This window comes from Oncorhynchus nerka, linkage group LG18, assembly GCF_034236695.1.
Source record: "Oncorhynchus nerka isolate Pitt River linkage group LG18, Oner_Uvic_2.0, whole genome shotgun sequence".
Classification (NCBI taxonomy): Eukaryota; Metazoa; Chordata; class Actinopteri; order Salmoniformes; family Salmonidae; genus Oncorhynchus; species Oncorhynchus nerka.
In genome coordinates, this window is record NC_088413.1 from 54,900,030 (window position 1) to 54,922,398 (window position 22,369).

The window sequence follows — 22,369 nt, forward strand, 5'->3', positions numbered from 1 at the left end:
ACAAACTTGTTCAGCTTGAGGTCTCTGAGCACTAGTCCATTGTTATGGCAATGTGCCACAGCCGACACCAGCTGGTGGAACAGGTATCTGGCTGTGTCCTCTGGTAGCCGCCGGGCCTGGAGCATCACCCCTAGGTTCCCGTAGGAACGTGGGAAGAACAAGTAGGCATGGGCGTCCCCGACAACCACATCACGCATCTCAATTATGTTGGGGTGGGGGGGCAGGCAGTAGTACGAACACAGAACCTCCCGGTACCGAGAGACAGGAATCACCTAGAACACAGGAACACTGTTGAGAAGTCATAAAGATTCTACAATAGCCAATATTATAGATGGAACAACTGGAATTCAGAAATACTTTTGAGGCCCTAAGAAACCAATAAGACAAGATCTGCATTATGGTGTAACTGTGTTTGCACAGCCTACATAAGAACACATGCCTACTGTACATGAGGGTCCTGTTTCTGTTGAGCATGTTGGCACTGCAGGAATAAGAGGAGATAATGTGGAAAGGCTGGAGTAAGGTGACAAAGAGAGAAGAGACTAGAAGATGGCGCCAACGATTGAGACGGAAAAGAGATAAGAGTAGGTGATTGAGCACCATTTTTTCAAAAATAAATATTTGTATATATTTGTTTTAATCCACAGACCTTGCACACCAACTCCTCGCCGCTGTGAGCATTCGCAGCTCTGAGTACGTTTTCCTGCAGCGGATCATACAACAGGTAGTTCCCCACGTTGCGGGACGGGAGGGGAGGGCGGGACGGGAGGAGGGCGGGACACACCCACCGGTTGGCTGCGTGATACAAAAGGACCGCTCGAGAGACTGTAAGACAGAGAGTTATAGCGATCTGGTGACTTACGGATGCTCTCAGGTGATCCGGACACTTCCTGAATGTCCATGTGATAAAATTATCTAAAAGTAACCTATATGAAATATATAAAGTTAAATATCTTCCGTGATTAATAGACAGGGTAGACAAAATAACAAACAACCAGAAACGAACTGCCAATAGAACGTTGCTGATAACAAATAACGCGTTTTTCTAAAAACAACATCGGAATGTTTTGTTTGTAGTCCTACAGTCTGACAAACGTGCAAACAATTAGGAAAATCAGTGTTAGATATAATTGTTATTTGATTTCACGAAAATTCCCATCATTTTAAATATATTACTTTTTTACATTGATTTTGATTACAGAAAGATACAATATTCCCCCCTCTCGCTTTCTTTCACACAAGCACACACAAACACACCGCAGCAAATGCAAGTTTGTTGGAAGTTTTATTTTTAGTATTTTTTTTGCACAAACGTGTGGTAATTCATGAACATAGAGATATGTGTGATAACCTGTAGTTTGACTGCACACAACACTGAACACACACATCATTACCATGGCAACATGCTGAGAGGAATACACACACCACAGCAACACACACTACATTACAGACACTTCCCATAATCTCTGGCCTTAACCCTGTAACCTCTGACCCTTAACACATGTGTAGATCTGAGAGGATTGGATATGTGTGTGCTTATACCTATCCAATTCTTTCAGATCATAAGTGTGTATCGGGTTAGGGGAAGTGTCTAGGGGTGGAAAACATATCTAAGGGGACCATAGAAATAGAATGAATAGAACGGGGTGTCCCTTTGGTTGTTTCTCTCTCTCTCACACACACACACACACACACACACACACACACACACACACACACATAAAACAACAAAAACAACAGCAACCAGCACTGGCACACACACACACACACACACACACACACACACACACACACACACACACACACACACACACACACACACACACACACACACACACTCCACCTTTTCACACACTATCTGTACAGCCCTACACTTTAAAACATGAATATACAGGGCCCAAACAAGGGAAGACATTCAGTGGAGAGGTTAGGAAGGTTAAGTGTGACATGCACTGTAGAAGGCTTTCAACTTAAATACATGAGTGTAAGTGTACCCCACTGACCTAAAATATAAAGTTGTATGAACTTGTATACTATAATGTATCTAATCATTTGTTCCCTGGTTTTGTCAACTCAACTTGATAAGTTGATGTCACTTTACATCAGCTGGGTAACTCCTATTTTAAGTTGAAACAGCTAACGTTTTTGACAGGAGTGTGAGGAAAGGTATGGTAAGACACGATAGACTACAGGAGCCATGGACTTATTTACACTGAACACATCAAACGCATAGAGACCTGTCTCCCTTCACACCACTGCCCTAACCCTATATCTCTCCCTCCATCCCTTTCTCCCTCTCCTTCTCTCTCTGTCCATCCTCTCTCCATCATCTCTCTACCTAGCCATCTTTTTCTCTATCCCTCCCTCTTGTATCCTCCCCCAACCCACCCCTCTATCTCTCTTTATTTGAGATCTCCAGCATCTCCCTGGATGGTCTTCTTGATACGGAGCAGCATGGTGGTGAGCCATTGGTCCAGACGAGAGATGGAGTCAAACTCTTTAACAGCTTCAGTAAACGCCTCACAGTTCTGCTCCTCATGGGCATCCAGCAACTTCTACAGAGAGACAGACAGGGGGAGATGGGTGTGGGCTCGTGAAGAAGGAAGCTATGCTGTTAAACGAGCAGCGTGAAGTCTTTTACACACACGCACACACAAAGGCGCTCATCTTGTCTACCTTCAGCAGCTTGCACTCTCTGGAGTCTGCGAAAGCAGGAAACATCTCCTCATACTTCTCTATGGCCAGCTATAAAAAAAACACAAAACACACACACACACACACATCACTAATAACTGACAGGTACTCCCTCGGTTCAGTTGGAATAATATGAAGAATGTGTCTACTCCGTGTGTCTTGCTTCAAAACAAGAGAACAATAACCACTAATAATAATGATGATAATAATAATACCTTTGCGTTGAGTTCATCCACTATGAAGTGACAGAGGGAGGCTTTAAAGAAGTACTCTTTGGCATTATACTTCAGCAGGGGGTTGTCCATGGTATTGGTGGCCACCTGACACACACACCATTACATCACTGTGACATCCCTCAGAGAGAACCGATCATCACATTTCAGGGTTTTAAAATGCAGGCAAAACACACCTGCTCGTAGATCTCAATGGCTTTCGGATACTGCTCCAGCTGAGCACTGTAGTGGCCCACCTTCAGCAGACACTTGTTAGCAGAACTGAGAGAGAGGAGAGAGACAGCGAGAGACAGAAGGAACAGCACAGGTCCCAGCATAGAGACCTGGGGAACCCCTCATGACAACTCCCTCTCCCTAATCTCTATGATAGAAAGTACTTGAGTAGTATAATACAATAGCATTTGAGTAATAGTACAGGGTAGCATAACTGAATGGTATAGTATTTATTTATACTAAACATCACAGGAGACTCACCTGTTGGACTCCTCCCCTTTATAATAATCGGCTGCCTGCTCATAGTGGGCGATCGCCTGGGCAACAGGAGACACACACATGAAGTATTGTTCATATGGAGTTCTGTGTGTGTGTGTGCGTGTGTGTGTGCACGTTTTGTGTGTGTTTCGTACCTTCTCTATGTCCACCAGCTCAGACTCATACACCTCTGCGATGGTGATGTGATGTTTGGCAGCAATAGTAAACCTACCCTGTAATACACATGTGGATCATTAGGACAGAGATGGAGAATAACATGTTGATTGCAACAATGCTGATACAGAATCACTAGAATATACAGTACATACTGTATCAGCCTTCATATCGGCGGTCTCAGCCGATGATGGCTAGAAAACATAGCCCCCTTCACACGCAGTACATGCACAATTGCACATAGAAACGGGTGAAGCAGGTTCAAGATGAAAGTGGTATGGTTAGAGGTCACAGGTTAGGGATTAGAGGTCAGGGCTCAAGGGTTGTACTAGGCTTACCATGTCAGTGTAAATATCGATGGCTGCATTTAGACAGTTGATAGCCTCTACAAGAAAGAGGAGGAAAGGGAGGCGTGAAAGAAGGGAGAGAGAAAGAGAAAAGGGGGCAGGGAGATATATGAAGGGAGCAGAGGGTAAGAGAGGTTAGGTTTTCCCACCAGAGAGGGTCAGAGAGAGACCAAAGACAAAAGCATACTTTACCTACTATTAGGGACTAATATCAAAGTGGAGGGTCCCAGATGTCAGGGAGGCTTTGCCCTCTAGTCTAGTATGTTTTGGAGTGAGTGGGTGTGGATACGTGTTCCTACCCTGAGGATCAGCCTTCTTGTAAGCGTTCCCTGCATCGACGAAGCTAGTGGCTGAGTCCAGTTTGTTCTGCAGCTGCATGTGGAGCCGGGCCCCCTGGCAGAACGCATTACCAGCAGCTACACACACACACACACACAAACATAATTATCATGTCTATGGAACATCGATAGTATTTCAGCAGTGTGTGTGTGTGTGGCCCACCAGTCCAGTTCTTGGCCATCTTGAACATGTTGGCTGCTCTGGCGTACATCTCACATGCATCTTCTACTTTGTGGTGACTCCCCCTGAAATACACACACACACACACACACACACACACACACACACACACATGGTTAAAAACTGGCAGGTATATGAGCTATAGACCTGGACATCGTCAGAAAATGTGTGTTGTGTTTACTCTGTCTCATTCAGGAGGATACAAACTGAACGTTGTCTACTAAAGAACATCTCATGAATAGAGCTGGCCTACTCTACATGTCAGAGAGCCATGACTGTTCTACAGAATAGGCCAATATGGAAGTCCAGAGAGGACATACTGTATGAATAAAAAAGTATTATCTTGTTATCTAAAGATCACGACTTATTTATCTCATGATCATTACAGTACATAACAAAGTGTTTTGTCAAGATCAAAAGATACTTTTCTCGTGATCATGACATAACAAAAGTTGTTTTGTTGAAATCACGAGATAATCAAAAGTACCATTGATCATCCATTCATTTGTTCAGATGCATGATAACAACCTCATCAAGGAGCCCTGTGGCTGCATTGATCTCAGTGCTCTCGTAAGGCATTAAAGCCCTGAACGATGCCTGGTAGTCTACCAGGCTGCATACCGCACCCAATCGCATGCGTTTGGCTAGTCTTGTGAGCTAGCTAGCTAGATAACAAGCTAGCTTGCTATCTATGCTGTTTGTTAGCTTCCATAACTGTTATTTAATTATATGAGACACTTCATGTTTTGTGGATAATATTTAAATTTACAGTGTGTAAGCTCCATTCCTGACAGGCTGATCAGATACAATTTCAGCCTCAGAGGTTGATAAGTCAGGATGTTGCCTTGTAGGCTGTTCATAGGTAAGGCTCCTTTCATGCAGATTAGCTTTATAGGCTGATACATATAATCTAGAGTGGGTGTGCTCTATTCCTGGCAGGCTGATTAGATTCAATAGCAGCTTCATATTTAAGGCTAATTTTATTAGCCTCTGAGGATGCAATTGAATCTGATCAGCCTGCCAGGAATAGAATGCAACCACTCTTGATCATATACATAATGCACTGAATGCTGATCTGCTTGCAAGGAGCTTTACCTGGGAAAGCCTAGAAGGCAGAATCCTGATTTATCAGCCTCTGAAGCTGTTATTGAATCTGATCAAGCTCTGTAAATTGAAATATTATCCATAAAAACAATAAGTGTCCCTTACACTTATATGCATATCAGTTATGCAAGCTAACAACCTGCACAGATAACAAGCTAGCTAGCAAGCTAGGTAACAAGACTACCTAGCTAGCTAGCTCACTCACAAGACTAGCCAAGTTGGCTGCGTTATTGCTTGCATGCTGTGGTCCTGGGGGTGGAACACAGCCTTGGAGACAGTGCTGCTGTCAGACATCATTCAGGGCTTAAATGCCCCATGTGCATTTAGGCAAGGAACATTTAGCTTGCTAACATTCTAACTTAGTGTAGCAATCAATAAAAAAATATATGCTCTGATCCACTTAATGTTTTCCACCTCAGCCATACTGTCAATCCATCATCAATACGTTCACACTCCTATTTGTAGAGTGTATCTTGTGATCTCGACAAAACAACTTTTGTTATGTCGTGATCATGATATACACTACATGACCAGAGGTATGTGGACACCTGCTCGTCGAACATCTCATTCCAAAATCATGGGCATTAATATGGAGTTGGTCCCACCTTAGCTGCTATAATAGCCTCCGCTCCTCTGGGAAGGTTTTCCACTAGATGTTGGAACATTGCTGCGGGGACTTGCTTCCATTAAGCCACAAGAGTATTAGTGAGGTCAGCACTGATGTTGGGCGATTAGGCCTGGCTCACAGTTGGCGTTCCAATTCATCCCAAAGGTGTTCAATAGGGTTGAGCTCAAGGCTCTCTGCAGACCAGTCAAGTTCTTCTACACCGATCTTGACAAACCATTTATGTATGGTTTGTCAGACGGCCAGATGGTGAAGCGTGATTAATCAATCTAGAGAATGCGTTTCCACTACTCTAAAGTCCAATGGCAGTGAGCTTTACACCACTCCAGCAGACTCTTGGCATTGTGCATGGTGATCTTAGGCTTGTTTGCGGCTGCTTGGCCATTGAAAACCATTTCATGAAGCTCCAGACGAACAGTTCTTGTGCTGACGTTGCTTCCAGAAGCTGGTTGGAACTCTGTAGTGAGTGTTGCAACTGAGAACAGACGATTTTGACATGCTATGCGCTTCAGCACTTGGAGGTCCTGTTCTGTGAGCTTGTGTGGCCAACCACTTTGCGGCTGAGCTGTTGTTGCTCCTAGACGTTTCCACTTCACAATAACAGCACTTACAGTTGACCGGGGAAGATATTTGACAACTGTCTTGTTGGAAAGGTGGTATCCTATGACGGTGCCATGTTGAAAGTCACTGAGCCCTTCAGTACGGGCCATTCTACTGACAATGTTTGTCTATGGAGATTGCAAGGCTGTGTTCTCGATTTTATACACCTGTCAGAAACGGGTGTGGCTGAAATAGCCGAATCCACTAATTTGAAGGGATGTTCACATACTTTTGGAGATGTAGTGTAAATAAGTTGTGATCTCGACATAATGAAGGAATTTATTTATTTATTTATTCATACAGTATGTCCTTTCTGGACAACGGATGTGAAACAGCTAGCTTAGTTAGCGGTGGTACGCGCTAAATAGCGTTTCAATCGGTGACGTCACTTGCTCTGAGACCTTGAAGTAGTAGTTCTCCTTGCTCTGCAAGGGCCGTGGCTTTTGTGGAGCGATGGGTAACGATGCTTCGAGGGTGACTGTTGTTGATGTGTGCAGAGGGTCCCTGGTTCACGCCCGGGTATGGGCGAGGGGACGGTCTAAAGTTATACTGTTACACCTACACCGCTCAAAAAAATAAAGGGAACACTAAAATAACACATCCTAGATCTGAATGAATGAAATATTCTTATTAAATACTTTTTTCTTTACATAGTTGAATATGCTGACAACAAAATCACACAGAAATGATCAATGGAAATCAAATTTATCAACCCATGGAGGTCTGGATTTGGAGTCACACTCAAAATTAAAGTGGAAAACCACACTACAGGCTGATACAACTTTGATGTAATGTCCTTAAAACAAGTCAAAATGAGGCTCAGTAGTGTGTGTGGCCTCCACGTGCCTGTATGACCTCCCTACAACGCCTGTGCATGCTCCTGATGAGGTGGCGGATGGTCTCCTGAGGGATCTCCTCCCAGACCTGGACTAAAGCATCCGCCAACTCCTGGACAGTCTGTGGTGCAACGTGGCGTTGGTGGATGGAGCGAGACATGATGTCCCAGATGTGCTCAATTGGATTCAGGTCTGGGGAACGGGCGGGCCAGTCCATAGCATCAATGCCTTCCTCTTGCAGGAACTGCTGACACACTCCAGCCACATGAGGTCTAGCATTGTCTTGAATTAGGAGGAACCCAGGGCCAACTGCACCAGCATATGTTCTCACAAGGGGTCTGAGGATCTCATCTCGGTACCTAATGTCAGTCAGGCTACCTCTGGCGAGCACATGGAGGGCTGTGCGGCCCCCCAAAGAAATGCCACCCCACACCATGACTGACCCACCACCAAACCGGTCATGCTGGAGGATGTTGCAGGCAGCAGAACGTTCTCCACGGCATCTCCAGACAGTCACGTCTGTCACATGTGCTCAGTGTGAACCGGCTTCCATCTGTGAAGAGCACAGGGCGCCAGTGGCGAATTTGCCAATCTTGGTGTTCTCTGGCAAATTAAAAACGTCCTGCACGGTGTTGGGCTGTAAGCACAACCCCCACCTGTGGACGTTGGGCCCTCATACCACCCTCATGGAGTCTGTTTCTGACCGTTTGAGCAGACACATGCACATTTGTGGCCTGCTGGAGGTCATTTTGCAGGGCTCTGGCAGTGCTCCTGCTCCTCCTGCTCCGCGGAGGTAGCGGTCCTGCTGCTGGGCTGTTGCCCTCCTATGGCCTCCTCTACGTCTCCTGATGTACTGGCCTGTCTCCTGGTAGCGCCTCCATGCTCTGGACACTACGCTGACAGACACAGCAAACCTTCTTGCCACAGCTAGCATTGATGTGCCATCCTGGATGAGCTGCACTACCTGAGCCACTTGTGTGGGTTGTAGACTCCGTCTGATGCTACCACTAGAGTGAAAGCACCGCCAGCATTCAAAAGTGACCAAAACATCAGCCAGGAAGCATAGGAACTGAGAAGTGGTCTGTGGTCCCCACCTGCAGTACCACTCCTTTATTGGGGGTGTCTTGCTAATTGCCTATAATTTCCACCTGTTGTCTATTCCATTTGCACAACAGCATGTGAAATTTATTGTCAATCAGTGTTGCTTCTTAAGTGGACAGTTTGATTTCACAGAAGTGTGATTGACTTGGAGTTACATTGTGTTGTTTAAGTGTTCCCTTTATTTTTTTGAGCAGTGTATATAATAGGCCATTACCCTTTCATATGTAATGAGCAACGATATCCTGGTGGTTAAATAGTAAATGTTGACCATTTGCAGTCAGATGACCAGAACACTGCAGATCTCCCCAAGGCAGAGGCCTGACTGTCTGCGACAAACAGGCCCGACATTCTCCCCCTCACTAATGCATAATGATAATTTTAAAACATTTACATTATTGTAGGGCTAATCATCATACAGCTACATCAACAATACACTCGCGATTTTTTTGTCCAATGTCATGCAACGCATCGACCCTTCCCCCCTCCGTGATGAATGACTGAATCAGCGCTCGTGTTCCTACACTGACTTGAACAAGGAAACCAGTGCATCTCATCTCACCCGAACATTCCCCCCAGGAATGAGCCAGAGGATTTGACCTTCTTGTCGGCTTCAGCCATCAGCTGCATCGCCTCCTTCTCTTTCCCGGAGGTATCCATCGCTGTTTGGGCTGTGTGTGTGTCGTCGACAAGGTAAAAACAAATATTCCGGAGAATCCGTTTAGCTGGGAATGGATGCTGAGAGGTGGTGCTGATGAGAGAGAATCTTACTCGGTTGTGTGACTATTTATTCTGATTTCCTCAGTGTTGGTGCATCACCACCACCTAGCGAGCTGGAGAAAATTGCACGTTTTAATCCAGTACGCTATTTTTCGTACGATTCATACTGCATTTATATGTTCTGCTAGCTCCTATAACAAGTATGTTAGAAAGGTATTCATACAAGACTTAAAACAAAACTATGATTAGTATTTGTTTATACTGTTGGTATGGTCTTCCGCTGCAAAGAAGCGGAAGTTGCCTCGAAATTGCGCCAAAGCTAAAAAAATAAAATAAACAGAACCATAACTAGCTAACTGTTAGCCAAATATATGGAATATATTTATATATCTACTTTAACGTTAGCTAGTTAAGAATATCATTGCACATTTAGCTTATGAAAGAAACGTAACCAAGGAGTATATACTATCCTGTAAAGTTTGTCTTTAGAAGTGACGTTTGTTTCCCAGTTACGCAACTCGGGTGAGTAGAAACATTTGTCTCCACGATTGTAGCTAACGTTAGCTAGCTAACTAATTTAGCTATTCTAGTAGCAGGTGAGGTAGCTGAAGATAGATAGTTAAGCTAGGTGGTAACTTTTCACCATACATTGAGTTAGCTAGCTCAGGTGACCTAAGTTAGCTGTCGTTCACATCCAACATAACAGCTAACGTTAGCTATTGAATTGACTGTTAATTGCGTCTTATTCCTCTATTAAACGAGTTATGTTAGTCATCTCTTCTTCTCTTCTCCTGAATTATGGCGGTCCGCGGAGCATCCATTGCCTTTTCTTCCTAATTTGAACTTTTTCCTTCGGCTATTTGCACAGCCTCTGCATAGGAGACCGGGTGGACAGCTCGGATTCTTGCTACTTCGACCTTCTTCACCCTTACAGGGAACACAGGAACGTGATTCCACTGACTCTTCCACAACATACCGTATTTATTCCTTCTGCACACGCTTGCCAGTGGCCAAACATAACATTTTACATTAGACACTGCAACGGTCTGTTCACATAAGCTCTCACTAGTTATCTCATATACCCCAGCTTTACATGTCAGAAGAGATTCTTCATCAAATAATATTAGCACCGATAGGCTTTCCTCTGTCCTTCCATTCACCATACGGTTCATTTGACTTTCCCCCACTACTCCTGGTCACATTCTGCTTTTAGTTTTTCATCCTCAATTTCCAACGCTACGCCAGAGATGACACCTTTTACCGGTGCCCAGATCAGAAAATTAAAACGTTCTACTAAATACTCTGATAATTCCCCAAGACACAATGCACTTTCATTTTGTTCTTCTAACAACAATCAACACAATACCACTCCTGGTCACTTTGACTCCACCTTTCCCAGTGTGTCCTCCACCATCTCGTTGACTGCAAATGGATCTACCAAAAACACATCCTTCTCCATGAAACACTCCAACAAGGAACGAGGCATTATTAGAGCGAGGACTATCTTCATTAGCAACTTCAGCCTGTTTTGCACCATTCTCCAATGTTTTTACAAATGTTCAGGATGTTAGGATGGCTTCAGAATGAGCTATCCCTATTCATCCCCAAACACCTGAACCTCTCTTTCTCTACATTCTCTCAATATTTCTCTATTGTATCCCTCTCTCATTTCCAGGTGTAAGATGAGTGGAGAGGGTTCTGCTCACAGCTCCTGCAGAGGAGGGCAGAGGGGAGGGGGATGGAGGGGAGGAGGAGGGGGGAGGGGGGAGGGAAGACCATGGAGAGGAAACTCACGCCCCCAGTGCTCAAAGAGGTATGGGTCAGACACATACACCACACGGTTAGCCTGGTGAGAGATAAGTGACAGTTAGAGGTAAGACTAGCCCCTTACAAGCCTCTAAATATGCCTTAACCCCCTCAATGATTTCCAACCCTTGGTTTTGGAACAACACTGACTCCATTGTGGAGGCTTCAGTATCTCTTTCTCTTGCCGTCTCTTTCTAGGGTCCTCTCAGTCCCGTGTGTCTCAGACCACCCTGGACAGACTCTCTCCCTATAAAGGCTGGGCCCTCTACTTCACTGAAGGTAGGTGTGTATCAGTGGAGGCTACCGAGGGGAGATCGGCTCATAATAATGGAGTAAATGGAATTTCATCAAACACACGGAAGTCATGTGTTTGATGTATTTGATACCACTCCACCTATTCTGCCCCAGCCATTACCCCGAGCCTGGCCTCCTCAATTAAGGTGCCACAGACCTCCTGTTGTGTGTTTGTATTTTAATGTGTGTGTGTATTGTCTATATACCCATTTTTTTTTGTGATGATCTATTTGTGTGTGTGTTTCCTGTATGAAGGTTTCATAGATAGTTCTCCGTATGTGGAGAAGATCAAAGTGTTTGAACAGTACTTCACCTCACAGATACACCTCTATGACAAAGTAAGATGACAAAAACGAGATTTCTGCACATTTTTTAACCTCTAAAAAATAGTAGCCTTTGGTGAGTGGGCAAGCTTAATTTGTGTGTGTGTGTGTGTGGGTGTAGGATGAGATTGAGCGTCAGGGCAGTGTGTTGGTGGACTATAAGGCTCTTGTTGAGGATAAGGAGGTGTGTATGGCTCTTCCGGACCTGTCCAATCAGCTGAGAGAACAACCAGAGACCACCCTCAACTGTCTGGGCCTCGCCATACACCAGGTACATATACACATACGCTTCACTGAAGGTAGTTGTGTCTATGTATTTTAATGTGTGTGTGTGTCAGGTTTTGACGATGGACTTGGAGAGACACGCTGCAGAGTTACAGGGGGAAGGGCTATCTGGGGGAGCCACACCCATCATTAACATACCCCACATCAGCGCCAGGTAAAACACGCACACACTCACAGACTCTCTCTGACTCAGTTTCAGGTTGTATAACTGTGTGTTTGTTTCAGGTTGTATAACTATGAGCCATTGACAGCCCTGAGGACGCTGCGTGCGAGTGTGTTTGGTCGGTTGGTGTGTGTGAGGGGGACCGTGGTACGTGTCAGCAACATCAGACCACTCTGCACACGCTTGGCTTTCACCTGCTCCGGCTGCTCACACACACACACACTCACCCTGCCACACGGCAAGTTCACCACGCCCACCAAGGTACAACACATACACTCACCTTGCCACAGAGCACTTTCATTACAACCTACATTGGATTGAACCACAGGCTGTGTGTGTGCTGATTGTGCGTGTGTTTCTTCAGTGTGTGCAGCCACAGTGTCGCAGTCGTTCTTTCGTCCCCAACAGGAGCTCCCCTCTCACCCTCACTGTTGACTGGCAGAATATCAAGTAATTACACTATTATTTATAATGCTTATACATAACTATCCAATCTTCTTAGATCTCCATACGTTTCTAGGGTGTATGGGCTAGGGGTCTGTGTCTAGGTTGTATGGGCTAGGGGAAAATGTTTTGGGACTGAAGCTGTGTATGCAAACTATTTCCCATGGTGCCCCAGGGTCCAGGAGCTGATTGGAGGAGAGCAGAGGGAGGCAGGGCGGATCCCTCGGACGGTGGAATGTCACCTGACCTCTGACCTCTGTGACAGTGCGGTCCCTGGAGACACCGTTACTATTACTGGAACAGTCCGAGTCAGCCAAGATGACGGTATTCTCACACACACACACACGCAGTTGTTAACATCACTGGCACTGTCTGAGTAATTGGTGAGGTGTGTGTTTTGTGTGGTGTGTGTAGGCGGCAGCAGGGGGAAGAAGGATAAGTGTATGTTCCTGCTCTACATTGAGGCCAACTCCGTCAGCAACTCTAAAGGTAGCTGTAGGTCTGTTATTGTGTAGTTGTTACTCATGTTATTGGGAGGACAAACAATGAAGTGTTTTCAAATTGTGTGGACAATCAAGTTTCTTCTTAATTAAGGTCAGAAAGTGAAGGAGGCTGGAGGTCAGGGGTCATCTGGAGGTGAAAGGTCATCGGGGATAGAGTTCTCTTTGAAGGAGCTGTACGCCATCCAGGAAATACACAGCCAACCTGATCTACTGAAGCTCATCGTACAGTAAGACACGCGCACACACAGAATACTACTGTGACACTACTGTACTAATATAATGCTTTTGTTATGTATTGTGAGTGACTGATGTGATTTGTATTCCAGCTCCTTGTGTCCAGCCATCTATGGCCACCTGGTGAGTAAGCCTAGTTTCCATTGGTCATGTTGTTTCAGGTAAGCTGTGGCCATGTTTCAAAAAAAGTGTTTGTTTAAAAAGAAATGTGTGTTTTGTTTGTGTGTAGCTAGTAAAAGCAGGCCTGTCCTTAGCGTTGTTTGGAGGCAGTCAGAAGCATGCTGATGATAAGAACAGGATTCCCATCAGAGGAGACCCTCATATACTGGTGGTGGGAGACCCTGGCCTGGGGAAGAGTCAGATGCTACAGGTAACATGCACACACTTAATTAAAAACACGCCAACCTCAAACTAGCCGTTGTAACTGTGTGTGTGTGTGTGTGTAGGCGGTGTGTAATGTGGCTCCCAGGGGGATCTATGTGTGTGGTAACACTACCAGTACGTCAGGGCTGACCGTTACTCTGTCCAGAGACGCCGGCTCTGGAGACTACGCACTCGAGGCTGGAGCTCTGGTACTAGGAGACCAAGGTAGGGGTGTGTGCGCTTACATCCCAACCTGTCATCATCCAACCTGTCATCATCCAACCTATCTGTGCCATTTGTGTGTTTGTGTCAGGGCTGTGCTGTATAGATGAGTTTGATAAGCTGGGCCATCAGCAACAAGCGTTACTAGAGGCCATGGAGCAGCAGACCATCAGTCTGGCTAAGGCTGGTCTGGTGTGTTCCCTACCTGCTAGGACCTCTGTTATCGCTGCTGCTAACCCTGCTGGAGGACACTACAACAGGGCCAAGACGGTCTCCGAAAACCTCAAGTAGACTCACACACATTTTCACCTTTCATTTTTAGCTTATGCTACACTGTAGGTACAAGTTGACTTATTTTGTGTATGTGTGTGTAGGATGGGCAGTGCCCTCCTTTCGAGGTTTGACGTGGTCTTCCTCCTATTGGATGTTCCTGATGAGTCTCATGACCGCCGGCTGTCGGAACATGTCATGGCCGTCAGGTCAGGGAAGGGAGGGGCTTCAGGTGCCGTGGTTACACGAGGAGACTACCATCAATCACAGAGCTCGCTGCTGGAGCCCTCCGACACACCTCTTTCTGACCGGCTGCAGGTACCCACACACAAATACCAAAGTACTTTACCAAAATATATGGAATTTCTGACATTGAGTCTGTCTCTGTTAGGTGTGTCCAGGGGAGTGTGTAGACCCCATCCCCCACTCCCTGCTGAGAAAATATGTTGGTTATGCCCGTCGCTACGTTCATCCCTCGCTCTCTACTGCCGCTGCCCAGACGCTCCAGGACTTCTACCTCTCCCTACGCTCACACACACACCCCGTCGACAGCACACCCATCACCACACGCCAGCTGGAGTCCCTCATCCGCCTCACAGAGGTAGTCAAACACACTCACTCAAATACACACATGGAATTTGATCATAACACATCCTAAAGTCTCTAACATGTCACACAGACCTGAGCCTGTGCCCTGACTATGTGACTATGTGTGTGTAGGCACGGGCGAAGCTGGAGCTCAGAGAGACAGCCACCAAGAGTGACGCTGAAGACGTAGTGGAGATCATGAAACACAGGTAACACACTATCCCACATACATTCCCCTACGTATTTATTTGGACAGTGAAGCTAAAACATTTCATTTGCCTCTACTCAAGCAGTTTGGATTTGAAATCAAATGTTTTAAGGGGTGATTACAGAATTTATTTTTATTTGAGGGTATTTCCATACATATCTGTTTTACTGTTTAGAAATGAATGTGTACTATATGTATCAAGTCCATTTTGAAAGTGTCGGGTGTATTTGGACAAATTCACTTTTGGGGTCCACAATGTACTGTCACTTATTGTAAATAAGAACAGAATGTTTCTAAACACATCTACATGAATATGGATGCTACCATGATCACAGATAGTATTGAAAGAATCATGAATAATGATGGGTGAGTTCGTTACAGATGCACAGAGATCATGCCCCCAAAACATGTTAGCATTTTTTGGGAGGTATGATATTTATACCTCGAAAGATTTCTCATTATTATTCATGATTCTCTGTAATCCATGGTAGCATCTACATTAATGTAGAAGTGTTCAGAAACATATTCTTATGACTCCACAATGACACAATCCATTATTTACCATTAATTTATATTGGGCACAACATAATCTGAAATGTAAGCAGAACAAACTGCAAATGCATTCAACAAGTTTGTAGTCATTGCATGCTAGGAATATGGGAACAAATACAAAACCATTTGACTAAATTGACTACACTATAAGTGAATTTGTTCAAATACTTATGATACTTTCAAATGGGGGGAGGACTAGATAAAGTGCTTTCATTTCTGAACGATAAAACAGATTTATAAAATGACCCTCAAATAAAAGGGACAATTCTGTGGGGGACATTCTGGTGTGTGTGTGTGTCAGTCTGGCAGATACCTTCTCTGATGGTAGTGGAGGTCTGGACTTTGAGCGGTCAGTACTGGGTGTTGGGATGAGTCAGCGTTCGGCTGCCAAGAGATTTATCACTGCGCTCAACACACACGCTCAGCGCACACACACCCTGTTGTACGACCTCACACAGCTACGCAGCCTGGCCAAGGACCTCAACATACAGGTAACACCCACACACACTCCTGTCTGTTGCTTTCGGTCTTACGACAACTGTTATGTTGCAGGTTGTGGAATTCAAAAGGTTGTGTGTGTGTGTGTGTGTTGATTCAGGTTGCAGACTTTGAAGGTTTCATCAGTTCTCTGAATGAACAAGGCTACCTGCTGAAGAAAGGACACAGACAGTACCAGCTACAGACTATATAACACACAAACATAATTTAAAGACCTGCTGTTACATAATGCAATACACATGTTTTGTAAAGAATTGGTTGTTTTATTTGTGAATTCTTCCAATACTGAGATGTATATCTGTACAGTACCAGTCAAAAGTTTGGACACCTACCCATTCCAGGGTCTTTATTTATTTTTGACTATTTTCTACATTGTAGAATAATAGTGAAGACGACATCAAAATTATGAAATAACAAATATGGAACCCTGTAGTAAATAAATAGTGTTAAATCACAATATATTTAAGATTCTTTAGTAGCCACCATTTGCCTTGATGACAGCTTTGCACACTCTTGGCATTCTCACCAGCTTCACCTGGAATACTTTTCCAACAGTCTTGAAGAAGTTTCCACATGCTGAGTACTTGTTGGCTGCTTCTTCTTCACTCTGCTGTCCAACTCATCCCAAACCATCTCAATTGGGTTGAGGTCAGGTGATTGTGGAGGCCAGGTCAACTGATGCAGCACTCCATCACTCCTTCTTGGTCAAATAGCCCTTACACAGCCTGGAGGTATGTTGCGTCATTGTCCTGTTGGAAAAACAAATGATAGTCCCACTAAGCGCAAACCAGATGGGTTGGCGTATCAGTGCAGAGTGCTGTGGTAGCCATGCTGGTTAAGTGTGCCTTTGATTTATTTAGAATTTGACTGTTTAACCAGCAAAGCACCCCCAGACCATCACACCTCCTTTTCCATGCTAAACGGTGGAAACCACACATGCGGAGATCATGCTTTCACCTACTTTGCGTCTCACAAAGACACGGCGGTTGGAACCAAAAATCTCCTATTTGGAATCCAGACCAAAGAACAGATTTACACTGGTCTAATGTCCATTGCTCGTGTTTCTTGGCCCAAGCAAGTCTCTTCTTATTGATGTCCTTTAGTAGTGGTTTCTTTGCAGCAATTTGACCATGAAGGTCTGATTCACAGTCTCTGAACAGTTGATGTTGATGTGTCTGTTACTTGAACTCTGTGAAGCATTTATTTGGGCTGCAATTTCTGAGGCTGGTAACTCCAATGAACTTATCCCCTGCAGGTAACTCTGGGTCTTACTTTCCTGTGGCGGTCCTCATGAGAGCCAGTTTCATCATAGCGCTTGATGTTTTTTTTTGCGAAATATTCCAGATTGACTGACTTTCACCTTGAGTAAGTAGGTGTGTCCAAACTTTTGACTGGTACTGTATATTAATATATAACGGGTTAATACATAATGAATCTGTTTGAATATGAATTCCTGACCAATGTTAATGTATTTTGACTATTTGTATTGTGCAAATCTTATTTAACTGCTCTGGGGACGAATGTGATAAAATAAATAAGCTAGAAATATTATGAACATTTTGATCAAATAAAGTAAATATTGAAAATATTAGGAACAACAAGGTTTTGCAGACTCCTTTGCAGCTGCATATAGAGTCCACTGCTAGGCGCTGTTTGTTCAGCTGTGGCGCAAGTGACTGGTTCAAGGATTTGTCTGAGTGCGCAGGCGTGAAATAAATAACATTTACATTGAGAGAAAATTAGGCAGGTAGTGGTAAGATTATGCACTCTGAACGACCAAAATGGTGACACATCCTGCATTATCGGATTATAATTAACCAAATGATCAAAACTAGCTAACTTTTCAAATCAGTGTTTTGGGAAATTTGTTAAGTGGCATCAGAGATGCTTGTATCTATCTCTGGTGATATCCACCAATACCACGACGTCGTAAAACTGTCGCGGAATACGGCAGCAAACATGGAACACGTTGGCTTGATCGGCTAGAGCTGCTGGTTGATACTAAGGAAACAGGACAAATATGAACCAGCGGGGAGGTGTAAAAACAGTTGTGTGTGTCAAGCGTTGTAAATGAGGTTAGTTTGTAAGTCGCGTCTTGTTCGCGATGTTCTTGTCGGTTTCTAAAAATAACTTGGCGGTGTGTGCGAGAAGTGTGTGTTGGGCAATTCCTGCGTCATGGCGACAGCAGACAGGTGTGTGTGTGAGGGTAGAACTGAAGTTGCTGCAGAGACTTAAAAACAGAGTGTCCTCTGTCGCCCAGTGGTCCAGCCACACACAATATCACACGCACATCCCCAGCCCAACGACCCCAGAGGTTAGCGGCCAAGAGCTAAAGGGTTCCACGGAAAGCGTCTCCCGATATTGTCGCCGCAGAGGTCACGAGAGGACGCAGGGTAACGATGACCGCTTTAGGTTTTACCCTAAGGATCACTCCTCGTCTAACTCTCATGTTCTCCTGGGGTTGAGGTTGTTCCCAGTGAGTTCTGGTGTGTTTCCAGGCTGGAGAGGTCTCTGTAGTGGAAAACCCCGTGAGACCCCAGCCGACTGCCCACCTGGAGTGGACCTGAGGGAAACCACCCAGCCAGCTGATAGACCATCTGATCTTGGTCAAGGACTGTTCAAATTTAAAGAACTGGTAGGTGGTTTAGGTCGGTGTGTGTGGTAAAACAAGTGGTAGTCTTGGCTGATTCATTGTTGATGTCTGTGTGCAGGAATTTGCCCCATTGTAGGTTAAATTATGCCATAATGCTGAGTCTACTTTTAGGGCTGGTTTCCCTTGCTGTCACGGCATGTTTTAAATACAAAGAACCACACACTCTCTAGTCATATGAACAACGCACAGTCCTGCACTAAATATTGCTCAACCAGTGTTTAAAAAAAAACAACTTTCTATGTGTGTTTCAGTATGAGAACCCATGGACTATCCCCAACCTGCTGTGTGTGTGTCGCATCGCACTGGCTCCTGTCCTGGGAATCCTGATAACTGAGCAACATTTTCACCTCTCCCTTGGGCTGTTTGCTTTGGCTGGATTTACTGACGTGGTACACACACCTGCCTACACACACCGCTTGAAATACACTCTATGACCAAAAATATGTGGACATTACTCGTTGAACATCTAATTCCAAAATCATGGGCATCAATATGAAGTTGGTCCCCCTTTGTTGCAATAAGGCAGTTCACTAGATGTTGGAATATTGCTGCGGGGACTTGCTTCCATTCAGCCACAAGTGCATTAGTGAGGTCAGGCACTGATGTTGGGCGATTAGGCCTGGCTCGCAGTCAGCGTTCCAATTCATCCTGAAGGTGTTCAATGGTGTTGAGCTCAGGGCTCTTTGCAGGCCAGTCAAGTTCTTCCACACTGATCTCGACAAACCATTTCTGTATGGATCTCACTTTGTGCATGAGGGCATTGTCATGCTGAAACAGGAAAGCTGTTGCCACAAAGTTGGAAGCACAGAATCGTCCAGAATGTCATTGTATGCTGTAGTGTTAAGATTTCCCTTCACTAGAACTAAAGGGCGTAGCACGAACCATGAAAAACAGACCCATACCATTATTCCTCATCCACCAAACTTTACAGTTGGCACTATGCGTTGAGGCAGGTAGCCTTTTCTTGGCATCTGCCGAACCCAGATTCATCACTCCTGAGAACGCATTTCCACTGCTCCAATGGCGGCGAGCTTTACACCACTCCAGCCGACTCTTGGTATTGGCATGGTGTTCTTAGGCTTGTGTGCGGCTGCTCGGTAATGGAAACCCATTTCATGAAGCTCCCAAAGAACAGTTATTGTGCTGACATTGCTTGTGTGGCCTACCACTTTGTTGATGAGCCGTTGCTGCTCCTAGACGTTTCCACTTCACAATAGCAGAACTTACTTGACTGGGCAGCTCTAGCAGTGCAGAAATTTGACAAACTGATTTGTTGATAAGGTGGCATCCTATGACGGTGCCACGTTGAAAGTCATTGAACTCTTCAGTAAGGCCATAATACCGCCAATGTTTGTCTATAGAGATTGCATGGTTGTTCTTGATTTTATACACTTGTCAGCAACGGATGTGGCTGAAATGGTTGGATCCACTAATTTGAAGGGGTGTCCACATACTTTTGTGTATATATAGTGTACTTTGATTTAAAAAATAATAATAATACGCCACCATACACACATACACTGTTAACCCTGTGTGTTGTCTTTGTAGCTGGATGGTTATATAGCCCGTAACTGGCCCAGTCAGAAGTCTGCGCTGGGCAGCGCACTCGACCCATTGGCTGATAAAATCCTCATCAGCGTTCTCTACATCAGTCTCACCTACGCACAGCTCATCCCAGGTGTGTGTTGAAATGCAGTCCTTCCTTGCTGCGAAATGAAATCTTTCTGTTTACAGTGCTAATAATCCCAAACAATGTCAACACAATCCTCATAGATGTAGAAGACACATTTGAAAGCAAAAATGAATTAGTTGTTTAATTTGTGATCTTCCAGCACCTCTGACCATGTGTCTTTTCTTAGCTCCCCTGACAGCGTTGGTGATAGCCAGAGACCTTGGTCTGATAGCGGCTGTTTTCTACGTCAGATACAAGACTGTCCCACCTCCTGTAAGTCTCTCACACACACACACACACAGCGGGCTGGTTCAGGGCTGTCACGGACACTTGCCCATCAGTAGGATACAGGAATGAGGAGATGAATGGCAGTGGATCCAGAACTTTGTTGCGTCTAGATCTTTGGCGTTGTTCTTTTTAGACTACATAATAATTATCTTCCACTCCCTCCTCTTGCTCTCTTCTCTCTCGTTCCAGGTGACTCTCAGTAAGTTTTTTAACCCCTGCTACACAACAGCGCAGCTCAAACCCACCACCCTCAGCAAGGTAAGTTTCTGTACCTTAAATATATATCTACACACACAAACACACGCATATATCTAAATACCCATGCAAAAAAAGTCATAACAGTCCTCAGTCGTTTGTCTAGTTGGTTAATTGTGTGTGTGTGGGTTGTATGCTTGCATGCAGGTGAACACAGCGATCCAGCTCTTCCTAGTAGCAGCATCGTTGGCCTCACCTGTCTTTCACTACACAGACAGTCCGCTCCTGCAAGCCCTATGGTAAGACACACACCACAGGCAGTCTGTTTTGGCACACTGCACTCTGAAACTCTAAATGGTTCATTGTTTTTATTCTGCATGTGTTGGTAATACTGTGTTTATGTGCAGGTATATCACAGCGGTAACGACGACTGTGTCAGGCTACAGCTACTATCACTATGGCATGAAGACTGTCGCTGTGCTCAACAGCACCAAGTAACCATGGCAACTCAGCAAGCGCCAAGTAACGGTTGCAACTTAATACACTCCACAACCATTGTTGCGCCTGAGTACTCAAGTTGAACACACACCCACGTGTTTGGAAAGACTCCAAAATGAACTCTTGAGTGTGTATTTTTAATCTCAGTATTGCCATGGGAACGTTTTGTATCTGATGAATGTGATTAAACGATAAACCTGCTCTACTGCCGTATTTATCACCTCCTTGTTGAGATTGCTAGTATGGTCTGTAAAGAAGATGAGAATTCTGCAAGAGTGTGTGTGTGACGGGAATTTTAAACGTGTATGCGATGGGGACGTTTTCAACAGCCACCAATTGTACCAAGAAGGTTTGTGTGTCAAAGCTGTGTGTTAGAGACATCTGCTGGTCTACTGAAGTCACCAGCTGTTGATTATAAGATTGACTATTGATATTTGTATTGCCATTTGTTTTTAAAAATGTAATTTAACTAGACAAGTCAGTTATGAACACATTCTTATTTACAATGACGGCCTACCCATGCTGCGCCACTCGGGAGTTCTGTCTCCTAGCTTAGTGATTTCTCCAATACAGCAGGTTTAGTCAAACCCTAAGAAGCTCATGGTTCAGTGAGACAAGATTGGGAAGGGTGGCTGTGCAAGGCTAGTCAAACTGCAACATCAGTAATATTGGAAAGAAACATGATTTAATGAGGCTTCAAATGATCAGTGGTACTTAAGTAAAAACACTCCCAAAAACTACTTAGTACTTTGAAGTATCTGTACTTTACTATTTAAATCGGACAACTCCACTACTTTCCTAAAGAAAATGTACTTTTTACTCTACATTTTCCCTGAAACCAAAGTACTCATTACATTTTGAATGCTTAGCAGGACCGGAAAATTGTCTA

At 44.6% G+C, this 22,369-nt stretch overlaps 3 protein-coding genes across 4 annotated transcripts; 2 read left to right on the forward strand and 1 right to left on the reverse strand.

The window, feature by feature from the left end:
* Nucleotides 1-1,268: 1,268 nt before the first annotated feature.
* On the reverse strand, nt 1,269-9,722 carry LOC115146130 (beta-soluble NSF attachment protein-like). 2 transcript variants are annotated; one of them, XM_065004192.1, is made up of 10 exons: nt 9,264-9,722; nt 4,421-4,503; nt 4,219-4,335; nt 3,911-3,957; nt 3,554-3,631; nt 3,402-3,457; nt 3,104-3,188; nt 2,910-3,014; nt 2,677-2,745; nt 1,269-2,555 (listed from the first exon to the last, which is right to left on the reverse strand). In XM_065004192.1, the coding sequence occupies exons 1-10, from the start codon at nt 9,359-9,361 to the stop codon at nt 2,403-2,405; spliced, it is 891 nt and encodes a 296-aa protein (XP_064860264.1). In that variant the 5' UTR covers nt 9,362-9,722; the 3' UTR covers nt 1,269-2,402. The 2 variants fall into 2 exon arrangements, with proteins under 2 accessions (XP_064860264.1, XP_064860265.1); XM_065004193.1 differs by lacking the exon at nt 3,911-3,957 and having other exon boundaries at nt 9,264-9,352.
* Nucleotides 9,723-9,748: 26 nt separating this feature from the next.
* On the forward strand, nt 9,749-17,725 carry mcm8 (minichromosome maintenance 8 homologous recombination repair factor). Its single transcript, XM_029687964.2, is given in 21 exon segments — nt 9,749-9,943; nt 11,097-11,216; nt 11,218-11,234; nt 11,426-11,506; nt 11,777-11,859; nt 11,966-12,115; nt 12,183-12,283; nt 12,355-12,553; nt 12,657-12,742; nt 12,912-13,060; nt 13,151-13,225; nt 13,331-13,466; nt 13,566-13,596; nt 13,703-13,843; nt 13,920-14,061; nt 14,150-14,345; nt 14,433-14,646; nt 14,720-14,929; nt 15,049-15,125; nt 15,978-16,167; nt 16,275-17,725. Coding segments are annotated over 20 exon segments (2,484 nt in total). The 5' UTR covers nt 9,749-9,943; nt 11,097-11,103; the 3' UTR covers nt 16,368-17,725.
* Nucleotides 17,726-17,921: 196 nt separating this feature from the next.
* Nucleotides 17,922-21,685, forward strand: LOC115146131 (cardiolipin synthase (CMP-forming)). Its single transcript, XM_029687967.2, has 7 exons — nt 17,922-18,809; nt 19,079-19,216; nt 20,376-20,505; nt 20,687-20,772; nt 20,977-21,045; nt 21,190-21,281; nt 21,390-21,685. Exons 1-7 carry the CDS (start codon nt 18,279-18,281, stop codon nt 21,478-21,480), a joined length of 1,137 nt encoding a protein of 378 aa, XP_029543827.2. The 5' UTR covers nt 17,922-18,278; the 3' UTR covers nt 21,481-21,685.
* Nucleotides 21,686-22,369: the final 684 nt, after the last annotated feature.